Source organism: Rhinatrema bivittatum, chromosome 8 (genome assembly GCF_901001135.1).
Source record: "Rhinatrema bivittatum chromosome 8, aRhiBiv1.1, whole genome shotgun sequence".
NCBI classification, from domain to species: domain Eukaryota; kingdom Metazoa; phylum Chordata; class Amphibia; order Gymnophiona; family Rhinatrematidae; genus Rhinatrema; species Rhinatrema bivittatum.
Window position 1 is genome coordinate 218,565,613 of NC_042622.1, and position 13,633 is coordinate 218,579,245.

A 13,633-nucleotide genomic window follows, 5' to 3' on the forward strand; every position below is an offset into this window, starting at 1 on the left:
ATAGTTGCCTTGGATGTGTGTTGCCTCTATTGCACCATTCCACGAGACGAGCAAATGATCTGAAACACTGAAAGAATGACTTCCAGATAGTGCAAGAGAACCCTTCTGACATCCAAATGCTTCAACTCCCTAGCGTGTGGTGCTTCTGAATAGATTGAGAAAACACAGGAAATTCTACAAACTGATTTAAATAGGATGAGACCACCTTTGGTAAAAAAAAGGATGGAACTGTCCTAAGATACCAGAATCAGAAGTATGCAAAAAAGGCTCCTTGCAACAAAGGGTTTGAAGCTCTGACACCCTGCAAGATGAGCAAATAGCCACCAGCAACACAGTCTTCAGTGTGAGGTCCTTTAAGGTAGCCCACTTTAGGGGTTCAGGACCAATGCCAAAGACAGACAGGGAAGAACGTCCTGCTCTGTGCACCATGATTTGAACACCTTCCATACCCTAACAAGTCAAGGTAGAAGGCTTTCATGCTTGTAGAAGGGTAGTAATCACGTCCTTTCAAAAGGAATCTGCCTGATCGAAAAATATAGGGCCCCGACGCAGTAAACTGGGAAAATAATCTCATGGACGGTCCCCTGAGGTTAGGTTGACTAGGTCCACAAATCACAGGCACAGAGGACATTCCAGAACTAGGATTATGTTCCCTGGGTGGACCTCTATCCAGCAAAGGATCTTGCCGACCAAAGGCCACAGAGAGAAGGCATAGAGGAGTACTGTGGTCGACCCCTTTCACAACTGAAAAATAGAGGGGCCTTGGCATTCCTTTGAGTTGCCATCAAATCCAGATGGGGTAGATCCCATCTATGAACGATGTCCATTGCTTTGGGATCCATCCGCTGCAGACTCAGGTAATCCACTTGCATGTTGTCTGTGCCTGCAATATGCAATGCCGCCAGAAGGGTGAGATGCCTCTGCCCAGTCTACAAGTTGCTCTGCTTTGGCAGCCACTGGCTGACTCTTGTACCACCCTGACGGTTGATGTAGGCCACCGTCACATTGTTGGACAGCCCGATTGCACACCATCGGTAGAAACAGTTGTAGCACCAAACTGCTTGTTTCCTGGCAATTGATGGACTGCTCCCCAAAAGGAAAGACTGGCATCTGTGGTCACCACCACCCGAGGAACCTTTAGGTCTACTCCGTGATCCAAGTGCTCCAGATTCAGCCACCAGCCAAGACTGGATCTGGCGGACTGAGTGGTAATGGGACCTGCTGATTGCAACTGGCAGACAGCTCCCCAACCAAAAAGGCTGGCGCCTGTTGTCCCTACTATCCACTGAGGAGTCTCCAGGTCCATCCCCTCCTGCAAGTGACGTGGTACCAACCACCAATTCAGACTGGACCAAGCCAGCTCCAGAAGGAGTAGAGGAAGATGAAAACTCCTGACTTGGGGTCCCACCTGGAAAGCAATGCCCTTTGCAAAGGTCTTAGTTGTGCAAAAGCCCAGGGGACCATATCCAGAGTAGATGCCATAGAACCAAGAAACTAAATAATCCCATACTGTGGGTAAAGGTAGATCCAAAAGGAGACGAACTTGCGACATCAAGTTTAAGCATCCTGTGCTGCGGGAGAAAAACCTTTCCCACAGCTGTATCGAATCGTGCCCCCAAGAAACTGCAAGACCTGTGTTGGAATTAGGAGACTCTTGAAGTTGACTACCCAACCAAGGACATGAAGACTATGCAGAACCTTCTGGATTGCTAGTCTGCAAAGGGTCTGTGACTTCTCATCTGAGTGCTGCTGCAACTACCACCATCACCTTGGTAAATACTTGAGGCGCAGTTGCTAGACCAAAAGGGAGGGCCCGAAACTGATAGTGTTCGCCCAACACCATGAAACAGATATCTCTGGTGGGCCTCCTGAATCGGGATACGAAGATAAGCTTCGGTCAGATCTAAAGAGGCCAAAAATTTGTTCTTGTGGATGGCCGCAATGACGGATCTCAAGGTCTCCATGCAAAAACGAGGAACCCGAAGCGACTTGACTGCCTTCAAGTCTAGGATTGGACAAAATGATCCTTCCTTTTTGGGAAGGATGAAATAAATGGAGCAACGGCCGGTCCGATATTGGGACCGAGGGACTGGAACAATCGCTCCTAGATCCTGCAAACGATGTGAAGTTTGACGTACTAGTTGCTGTTTTAGGAGAGAACTGCACGGGGATACTAGAAAAAGATCCTGTAACGAGCGGGGAAATCCAAAGAGTAGCCTTGTTTTACAATATTGAGGACCAATTGGTCTGAGGTGATTTTGACTCATTCCTTGTGAAAACGAGAGAGACGTCCTATCTCTGGCACCAAGGAATGGGCCGGCACACCTTCATTGCGGAGATTTGGAGGATGGAAAAGATTGGGAGCTGTTAGTATGGAGAGGCCGTCTCCCATGAAAGGAATGGGCCCAAACCTGGGCCCTGGAAGGCTGTTGGCGTGTAGAAAAAGATGGCGTTCTACCAGTTTGGAACAGTCTTTGGCCCCAAAAATGGCCTCTGAAGGTACCAAAAGAATGATAGGAACGAGGTTTGTCCTCTGGTAATTTATAAACTATTATCTCCCAAGACCTTAATGAGCTGCTCCAACTCTCCCGAAGAGCAAGGTTCCTTTAAAACAGTAGTTCTCAACCCAGTCCTGGGGACCCCCCCAGCCAGTCGGGTTTTCATGATATCCGCAATGAATATGCATGAGAGAATTTGCATACACTGCCTCCATAACATGCAAATTCTCTCATGCATATTCATTGCGGATATCATGAAAACCCGACTGGCTGGGGGGGGTCCCCAGGACAGGGTTGAGAACCACTGCTTTAAAAGGAAAAGAACCCAAGAGATTTGGAAGTTGCGTCAGCCGCCCAATGGTGGAGCCAAAGAAGCCTTCTAGCCGAAACTGCAGAAGCCATTGTGCAAGAAGTACGTAATAGGTCATAACGTAGCTGTATATTAGAGATGTGAATCGGAACCAGAATCGGATCCGATTTCAGTTCCGATTCACATCTCTACTGTATATGCTACCGCCGATTCCAAACGATTGGCTTGCTCAAGTTCTGCTGAAGGTAAGTAACTGTTGAACCCACCGAAGGGTAGCCTAGCCCTCTGCATTAGACTACTGCACACCACCGCCCATACGCCTAAGGCGGATACCTCAAAGATACATTTAAGAACTTCAGGTTTTTTATCCTGAAGGTCCTTGAGAGCCGTGCCTCCTGTAACTGGAAATGTGGTGTGTTTAGTGATGGCAGAAACTGCAGAGTCCACCTGAAGGACCTTCAGCAAGTCCAGAGATTGTGGGAATGGATAGAGTTTATCCATGGCCCTAGTAACCTTAAGACCAGCCTCTGGAACATCCCATTCTCGAGTAAGCAACTGAAGAAGTTTAGGATGAAAAGGGAAAGATTTAGGTGGGGCCCTAAGCCCTGCAAGAACAGGATCTCTGGGAGTAGAGTCTGCCACTGGCTGTGGTGCTGGAATTGCAAGCTCCTCTAGGACAAAAGGAATAAGAGGATCTAACTCCTCTTTGCGAAACAACCACAGTACTTGGGGGATCATCCCCTTCCACCTGGTGCTGTTCCAAACTGGCCAAATACACATTCTGCAAAAGCAGCACAAAATCCACTGAAAAAAGGCTAGGGGGTGGAGGTCCTGAGTAAGGAATAACAGAAAGGTCCTCTGGCATTGCCCCCTAGCCTGGGGGGGGGGGGTGTTAACTGGAGTTAAACCGGTAGGGAAGGAGAAAAAACCACCCTCAATCCTCATTTGGCTGCCTAGGAGCGCTCAACTCTCTAAACAAGATGGCCACTGTTCCCATGCTAGATGGGATCGGCCCCCAGTGAGCAGTCTCGTCTGGGAGTGTAAAGCCAAATGTCCAGCCGGCCTTGAGGGACCCTCCCCTCCAGGGAGGCACCTCAAACAAATGCCTTTGCGGGAGAGCCGCATCCTGGGCTCTCTGCAGGCAGCACATCGCACTGAGCGTTGCATGGGCGGGGGGGGGGGGGGGGGGGAAGTCTGGTAATAAATGAGTAACACCCCCAGAGCAGGTAAGAACCTCTGCTTAGAAAAAGACTTGGCTTTTTACAAAAAGCAGAGGAATGTGACCTCTGCTAGCGCTGCCCCAAGGAAGACTCTCAGGGCAGGTTGGACCACCAACATTCACCCCTGGAAGACAGAGAAGCCTGGTAAGGGAAAAGTACAAAAAAAAAACCACTTACCAAATCTACTCTGAAAAATGCCAGGTAATACTGGTACCAGTTCTGCCTGCAAGTTTGGAAGGGACTGAGAAGACAATGGAGAAATTACTTACCTGATAATTTAGTTTTCCTTAGTGTAGACAGATGGACTCAGAACCAATGGGTATAGTGTACTCGTGCTAGCAGATGGAGACGGATCAGATTTCAATCTGACATCAGCCCCTAGTACATATACCCCTGCAGGAAGTGCAGATCCTCAGTATTCTTCCTTGCAAAGCATTGTGGATATATGTTTGACTGACCGATTGGTTAATTTGATTAACTTGTATAACTTCGTAACTATATAAACGTTATAACTGGATTAATTTGAACTGGTCGATTGAGTATAGCTGGAGACCGCCAGTGAGCTCAACCGGAAAGCGTCGACACCCAGCCGGGTGGAGACCTAGGTAAACGAAAAGGAGGCTTACCCTTGAATTATTTGCAATACCATGCGCGACGGCAGCCAAGTGTGGGCTGCTGAGTCCATCTGTCTACACTAAGGAAAACGAAATTATCAGGTAAGTAATTTCTCCATTTCCTAGCATGTAGCAGATGGACTCAGAACCAATGGGATGTATAAAAGCTACTTCCGAACCGGGTGGGAGGCTGCCTGTGACCCACTCAGTATTGCCCTTGCAAATGCCGTGTCCTCCCGGGCCTGAACATCCAGACGGTAGAATCTGGAGAAGGTATGGATGGAGGACCATGTCGCCGCCCTGCAAATCTCGGCGGGTGACATTCTTGTTTCTGCCCAGGATGCTGCCTGGGCTCTGGTCGAATGGGCCTTGATCTGTAGAGGTGGAGGTTTCCCTGCTTCTACGTAGGCCGCCTTGATCCATCGGGCTATGGTTGCCCGCGAGGCTGCTTCCACTAGTCTTTTCCCGCTGTGAAGGACAAAAAGGTGGTCCGTCATCCGTACGGGTTCTGACATTTCCAGGTATCTGGAAAGGATTCTGCCAACGTTGAGGTGACGCAGACTACGGGCTTCTTCCGAATTCTTCAGGGCTCCCGCCGACGGGAGCGAGATGGTCTGGTTCAGATGGAAGTGGGAGACAACTTTGGGAAGGAATGACTGTACCGTGTGCAGCTGTATGGATCCCGGAGTGAACCTGAGAAAGGGTTCATGGCAAGACAGCGCTTGTAGTTCAGATATGCGTCGCGCTGAACAAACTGCCAGTAGGAAGACAGTCTTCAGGGTCAGCTGATGGAGTGATAGCCCTCGAAGAGGTCCGAAGGTGGTTCCCGATAGGAAGTCCAAGACAAGGTTGAGATTCCACAGAGGTACCCACTTCAGGGGTTGACTAATGTGTTTTGACTCCTTTCAGGAAACGTGACACATCCGGGTGAGAGGCTAGCCTATCGCTCTCGCCCCTGGTGCCGAAGCATGCCAGTGCTGCCACCTGTACCTTGGAGTTGAGGGACAGTCCTTTTTGGAGTCCGCTCTGTAGGAACTCCAGCATCACGGGAACTTTAAGTGAACCTGTCTTGATGGAGTGATCTTCGCACCAGGCTTCAAATATTCTCCAGATCCTTATGAATGTTAAGGATGTGGAGAACTTGCGTGCTCGGAGAAGGGTGTCTATTACCGCCCGAGTATCCGTTCTTCAGGCGAGCCCTCTCAATGGCCAGACCGTAAGAGAATTGAGCTGGGTCCTCGTGGAAGATCGGACCCTGTTGTAGCAGGTCCCTGAGAGGGGGCAGGGGTAGAGGGTTAAGAACATAACATAAGAAAATGCCATACTGGGTCAGACCAAGGGTCCATCAAGCCCAGCATCCTGTTTCCAACAGTGGCCAATCCAGGCCATAAGAACCTGGCAAGTACCCAAAGACTGCTGGCAGGGTTCCCTGCCAGCAGTCTTCTCATGTCTGCATACCACGGTCTTCTTGGCCAATCTGGGGCCACCAGAAGAACTAGTCCCTTGTGTAGCTGTATCTTGTGAATGATTGCGCCCAAGAGGGGCCACAGCAAGAAGGTGTATAGTAGGGTCCCCTGTGGCCAGGCCTGCACCAGGGCATCGATCCCTTGGGATTGCAGATCCCGCTTGCGGCTGAAGTATCTGGGTACTTGGGCGTTGGTTCTGTTCGCCAGAAGGTCCATTTCTGGTGTTCCCCACCGGTTTACTATCATCCGGAAGGCTGCGGGAGACAGCTTCCATTCTCCTGGGTCTAGACTTTCTCTGCTGAGGAAGTCTGCCGTGATGTTGTCCTCACGGCGATGTGGGCGGTGGAGATCTCCTGTAGATTTGCTTCCGCCCATGCCATCAGTGGGTTTATCTCCAATGACACCTGTTGGCTTCTGGTTCCCCCTTGTCTGTTGATGTAAGCAACCGTTGTGGCATTGTCAGACATCACCCTGACCGCTTTGCCTCTGAGTCTTTGGGCGAACCGCAGGCAGGGGAGTCTGACTGCCCACGCTTCTAGGCGATTGATGTTCCATCCTGCCTCGTCTGTGTTCCACTGCCCTTGGGCGGTTAATTCCTCGCAGTGTGCTCCCCATCCCCGTAGGCTGGCATCTGTAGTTAGCAGAGTCCAGGTTGGGGATGATAGTCTTGAGCCTCTGTTCATGTGGCTGGGCTGCAGCCACCAGTGTAGTTTGGTCCGAACTGTGCCCAGGAGGGCTAAGCGTACGGTGTAGTTGTGCGACCGTGGGTTCCAACGGGACAGCAGTGAGTGTTGTAGAGACCTCATGTGGGCCCTCACCCAGGGGACCACTTCCAGTGTGGATGCCATCAGCCCTAGGGCCTGCAGGTAATCCCATGCCATGGGGCGAGGGTCGCTCATCAAGGATTGCAACCGGTTCCACAGTTTTGATCTCCTTGTGGGAGTCAGGCTGACTTTGTCTTCCTTGGTGTCGAAGTGGACCCCCAGGTACTACAACGATTGTGAGGGCTGCAGGGAACTCTTGTTTGTGTTGACCACCCATCCAAGGCTCTCCAGTAGAGACTTGACTCTGTTGGTTGATTGGATGCTTTCCTCTGGTGACTTTGCCCTGATCAGCCAGTCGTCCAAGTAAGGATGTACAAGGACTCCTTCCTGCCACAGTATTGCCGCCACTATCACTATCCCCTTGGTGAATGTCCGTGGTGCTGTGGCTAGCCCGAAGGGTAGGGCCCGGAACTGGTAGTGATGGCCCAGGATCTTGAAATGTAGGCAACGCTGGTGTTCCTGATGAATTGGGATGTGCAGGTACGCCTCTGACAGGTCCAGGGAGGTGAGGAACTCTCCCGGCTGTATTGCCTTTATTACGGATCTCAGGGTTTCCATGCGGAAGTGGGGGACCTTCAGGTATCTGTTTATGGATTTGAGGTCCAGGATTGGTCGGAACGTTCCCTCTCTTGGGAACAAGAAAATATATTTATTTATTTTATTTATTTATTGTTTTTGTTATACCGAGTTTCATGATAGGCATCACATCAACCCGGTTTACAAATAACAAGGAGTGTAAAGCATAACGTAACGTAAAAAACAATATTTTCAATAAGAACCTTGAACTTTAAATACAGTGAATCAGAAAAAGGGAGAGGGAAAGTTACAAAAAACAAGGAAAATAAACTTGGGATGGAAGGGGAGAAATTGAACAGCACAATATTTACATTTCAGCCTATTGATACATTAGAATAGCAAGTGAAAAAATAAGACTATGAAACGGTACATAGGTAATCAAATGAATAAATATGACAGTTGTGAATGGTAATAGTATGATAAATATTCAGCAGGAATTAGTGAGAGAGGGTTTGAGGTTGGTTGATTCGTGTTTACATTCCATTATTGCATACGAGTTAGTGCTAGTGAGAGGAGGTTTTATTCAAGGCTTGGAAATGCTTTTTTGAAAAGCCAAGTTTTTAGTCTTTTCCTAAATGTTAAAGAGCATGGCTCTTGTCTCAAATCAGGTGGGATCGAGTTCCAGAGAGCTGGACCTGCTGATGAGAAGGCTCTGAGACTCAAGGATTTATGTTGGTAGGTTTTGGCCTTTGGAATTTGGAGTGACTCTTTGTAGTGTTCCCTGATAGGCCTGGCGGAGGTGAATTTTTTAAGTGGTATTTGTAGGTCAAGTTGCGTGTGTTGGTTGATAGTTTTGTATATGATGTTAATGGTTTTGTACATGATTCTATAGTGGATCGGAAGCCAATGGAGGTTTTTGAGAATGGAATAATTATGGAAGAATGGAATAATTATGGAATAATGACCAGAGTTATGGCAGAGGTTCAGTAGCCTGGCCAGTGTAACTTCCACTGCTGCCTTTTTTGTGGGGGTGCGTATGAAGTCCAGGTAGTACCCTTCCCGGATGATGGCTAGGACCCACTTGTCCGAAGTTCGACCCATCTTTGGTAGAATAGGGCCAGTCTGCCCCCTACGGCTTCCCTTGGATGGGTCGGCTGATTCTCATTGCGGAGCGCGTCCGGGCCCGAGCTGTTTCCCCTCTTGTTGTGCTTGTTCCAAAAGGACTGGTTCCTGCCCGGAGGGCGGGGCACCCTGGTAGCTGCTCCTGTATGGGTTGAAGCCCTGCGAGCTTCTGCCCCTGGAAGGCTGGCGCTGGGCTCTCCTTGACTTGTCTTCCGGAAGGCGCGGTACTGGGAGATTTGCCCCATTTGCCCGCCACTTTTCTAAATCTCTGCCGAACAGAAGTGTTCCTTTGAAGGGCATCCTCGTGAGGCGTGTTTTGGAAGATGGGTCGGCCGACCAGCTTCTGAGCCAGAGCTGTCTCCTGGCCGCCACTGCCAATGATACTCCTCTGGCCGCTGTGCGTACGAGGTCTGAGGCTGCGTCCAGGATATCTCCCGGGGTGCTGTTCCTGGCCTGGGATAAGCAGGTACGTGTCACCATGGTGCAACAGGCTGCAATCTGAAGACATAGCGGCCACATCAAATGACTGTTTAAGCATGGCTTCTAGCCGCCTGTCATGCGTGTCCTTGAGTGCTGCTCCTCCCTCTACCGGAATGGTGGTGCACTTGGAGACTGCGCAGACCATAGCATCCACTCTAGGGCAAGCGAGCATGTCTTTGGTTGCTGGATCCAGGGGGTACAAGCTGGCCAAGGCCCGTCCCCCTTTAAAGGCAGACTCTGGGGTGTTCCATTCCAGGTCAATTAGCTGTTGAGCGGCTCGCAAGAGCGGGAAATGACGGGAGGTCTGTCCAAGGCCTTCCAGAAATGGGTTCTCCTCGGGATCCCCCTGGGTTTCTGAGTCCGGAATCGCCAGTTCCGCTAGGCATTGGGAGACCAGATCCGGGAGCTCCTCCCTTGTGAAGAACTGTCTCATGGTTTGGTGGGGTTCTGTCCCTGGGGGGAGTTCTTCTAGGGGTTCGACTTTCGAGATGTCCATACCCCAGAAGGTGGGACTACTTGGCAGTAAAAGCCTATGCCTAGGTCTTGAGGGGCCTGGAGCATAGGGGTCCTCCTGCGACGTATGTGGTTGGTCTGCCCGGGAATCTGTTTGCATTCGGACAAAGGTGTGAATCCCCTTGAGTTCCACCCAAGAAATAGACGAGGGGTCCACATTGAGTGGCGCTACTTCCCTGGGAGCCTCTGGCTGGGAGTCCTGCTGGGGGTTGCTAGCTCCAGGGAGCCCCCTGAAGAGCTAGTCCCCGGGCGAGACTGAGCCTGTGGTGGATCTCCCAGGGCCTCCTCGCATTGGGCGCATAAGGCATCGGCTTCCTGGCTCTGGGCGGCCCTGAGGTGGCATGCTGAGCAGAGGCCTAGGGATTTTACTTCCGTTATTGGAGGTGTCGAGGTTGCCTGGGCGTACATGTTTCGCTCCGGAGCGCCTGGCCGCGTATCTGTGCGCTTAACCCGGGATATGCGCACGGGTAGTCGAGTGCGCGTAGTCCGTGCGACCGGGACTTGCGCATGCCGCTTATGCGTCCAAGGGTTCTTGTGCATATAACTTATGCGCAGAAGTAGGTTTGTGCGCTCAGGTAGATTCTGTGCGCTCGGCCAGGCAGCGATGTGAACGGTGTGAATAAGGCCAAGATGGCGACTACCTCTGAGGGTCTCCACGTGGGAAGGCCCTTGGAAATGCCGGGGTCTGGCCCTGCTAGGGCGAATCAACCCGGTGGCGCTGGCTTCGGCTGATGGCCTGTGCTTGTCCTCAATCCTCTGAGACCGGCACAAGTAAAGATTTCTACCTTACCTTAGGTGCTTCCCGGTCTCTACCCGGGCGGTCTCTGGCTGCGGGGGGAGAGGGCAACTACCTTCATCGCCGCTTTTAAGGGTACACCCGCTACCTCTCAGCCACACCCAAACTCCTCTCGCTCGGGGGCTGTAAGTCCTCGCCACGATTCGGCTGCCAGACAGAGGCTCACCTCAGAGGTATCATGGAAATCACCTCGGGAATCTCGACTGGGGGAGGGACCAGAGGGTATCACCGCAGGAGAGCGGGACTCGTCTTCAATAGGATTTTCTTCTTTAAATTTGGTTCCAACGCTCGGAGAGCCTGCAGATAGCTCCTAACTGCTATGGAGACGGAAAATACTGAGGATCTGCATTTCCTGCAGGGTATATGTACTAGGGGCTGACGTCAGATTGAAATCTGATCCGTCTCCAACTGCTAGCACGAGTACACTATACCCATTGGTTCTGAGTCCATTTGCTACACGCTAGGAAAACCCTTTTTTTTTTTTAAACTTGATCCAGACAGAGAGAATTTAAGAAGGAATGAGAGAGAAATCTAAACTTCTATTCTGCTGTAGCTGAAATGGGAACTGCATGTTCTGCAATCTTTATCTGCTGGAGTCAGAGAAATACTGAAGTGACACAGAGGGTGCTTCAGGCTCGATACTGTAAGGCCGCGGTAGAAACAGTGCGGCAGTGTCAGGCGCACCCTTCCTCCCCGCACGCACAGTTCTCTTGACCTAGCGCCTGATACTCTCTTCTAATTGCATGCAAATGCATGCTGCGGCTGTAAAGCGTTAGGGAAGGGTTATGCCCGCGCAACCCATTTTACTGTATAGGCGCTTAATACAGCGCCTATACAGTAACCTGGGTGCGCTGGTACCTGTCATTTCAAATGACAGGCACCAGGAAGTGTAAAAAACAAAATTTTTAAATACCTGTCGGAGGGCCGCGTGGGTCCAGGCGGGCGGCGGGATCCGAGGGGCAGGTGGTCGCGTGTTAAATCTAGGCTGCGGGCAGGTGGGCGCCTGTTCCAGGCGGTGGCGGGGGGCAGGTGGACGCGTGTTAAATCTAGGCCGGGTTGCACAGGTACGCATTCATTCACTGCCAGCGATTCGGTGCTCAAGGCAGTCACATGCCGTGACGTCACGCCTTGAGCGCCAAATCACAGGGGTCGCACAGGCGCGCATTCATTCACTGTCGGTGGGGGCTGCCTCTGGCAGCCCCCACCGTTTAAGACCCGTTTAAGAGCACCTCTCATGCTTTCCTCCGACTCCCATCTGCTGGAAGGGAGCCAACCCCCTGTCTGGACTGATCCAGGTATGTACAGGAACTGGTAATTCTCTTTTTTTTTTTTAATAAGAGATCTGCTAACACCTCAAGAAAAGGTGAATACTGCAGGTTTTGCACCACCTCCTTCCTCCATCTGTTGGAGACAAATACTGAGGAGATGCAGGTAGCACACCAGAATAGGGGATGCTTTACAAGTTTCTCTATCTCCATCTGCTGGAAGGGATGCAAAACCCAGTCTCTACTAATCTGGGTACATACAAGGAACTTACACATGCAGTTCAAGAGGTAGCCAATGCAAATCTCTTAAAATAGGAGTAATATGAGATTGCAGCAGACACCTTGCTACCAACAGGGTTGCTGCATTCATTAACTGTAATGTACACACAAGGGATTTAGGTAAACTCAGATTGCAACACATTGTAAGACCACCAACACAAGAGTGAATAGTTTTAAAATCCTCAGGTAAAGCCCACTGAACTTTTCAAACGTTACCACTTTAAACAAATGCATCTGAGACAATCTACTAGACAGGCACTAGATCACTCAAGGTGACCATAGTCCTTGTCTAACTTAATAGCCAGGACCTCTACCTCTGCTTCCACGGAAGAATCCTCTGCCTCCGGAGGAGCCTCCTCTGTAGCCACGGTTCCGGTTATCTGAAGATTTGCCAGCTTGGTCAACTCTGATTTGGCGCCCATCAACCGTCTTTAGAAGGGGTGGGGGAGGAAGGACAAAAAAGAGAAAGAAAAAGAAAAAGAAGTTATTTTAAAAGCTGTCACAGGCTTAGATCTAGAATAAGCCTAGTGTAATCTCACCTATAAAATTATATAATTTCTAGGGAAGTAACTAGATCTTGGCATTGATCATACAATGAGATGCACTTCAAATGCTAGCATAAAGGAAAATTTGTTACCTTCTCATTTTCATTCCTGTAATACCACAAGTGGTTTTATGCATCCCTACCAGCAGTTAGAGGCAAAGAACAAAGCTTTGAGGCACTGCTACATACTGTGCAACCTGCAATCTCATTATTGACCTGTATCCAAGCCAAGATTAGAAACATTTCCCTCCCAGGGTGAACTAGAACAGTGGTCCCCAACCTTTTTTGCACCAGGGACCGGCTTCAAGCAAGACCATTTTTCCATGGCCTGGCAGGGCGGGGTTATGGAGGGGGTTTGATTTTAGTGCACACTTATGTAATTATGACATTTATAATGTGAATGTGACTCAACTCACCATAGGTTCTCACATGCATGGCACACTGACCCATGATCGTCATGGGGCTAGATGTAAAAGTACAGTTTGTATCCTCAGGAACCCCCCTGACCCACAAAAATGGATGTAAAGCAGAATTATGACATTCCCCATACAACTCACCCTACAAAGAAAGATATTCTGGTTCTGGTGACATCTCAGTAACAGCAACTCAAACTCCTACTTCCAGGCTCAATAGCCCTACTTATGAAAAGACAGCAGTTTACCACCAATGCATGTCCTCTTGAGAAAACACAACAAATAAGACCGATACAAATGCTTACATGCTAGCAAAATCTCATCTTGGTAACAGACACAGAACCGACCTAACATACTCCCAGGATCTGTAGTAATGCACAAACTAATCCGCACACAGTTACACCTGTATTATGGAATACACTCAAACAGGAGCAACCCTATCTATGAAAAGGCAACACTACAAATATTAAATCAGGTCCTAAAAACAAATACACCTCTTATTAGGAAAACGGAACTAGCAAGCAGCTATAGATCCCCACACAGAAATAATTGTAAAACTATACTAATAAGCAGAATAAATGTTTCAAAACAGCTTTGAACAGAACATCCAACAATTAAAAACTCATAAAACTATTAAACATTCTCCAAACACCAATAAAATATTTCAAAAAAGCAGACATCACACAATTAAAATGGCAGTCAAGAAAAATAAACTTTAAAAGCCACCTTTACTTACCCCCTCCAGCAGCTCTCCTACTCCCCTTCCCTGCAGG

At 49.6% G+C, this 13,633-nt stretch overlaps 1 protein-coding gene across 4 annotated transcripts in view; it reads right to left on the minus strand.

Moving 5' to 3' along the window:
• LOC115097458 (cold-inducible RNA-binding protein-like) overlaps positions 1–13,633 on the minus strand; it is an 81,467-nt gene that overhangs the window by 38,959 nt on the left and 28,875 nt on the right. For all 4 annotated transcript variants that reach the window (XM_029613302.1, XM_029613301.1, XM_029613300.1 and 1 more), the window contains exon 4: positions 12,218–12,332. In XM_029613302.1, coding sequence (XP_029469162.1) covers positions 12,218–12,332 — 115 coding nt within the window. The remainder of the gene's footprint in view (positions 1–12,217; positions 12,333–13,633) is intronic.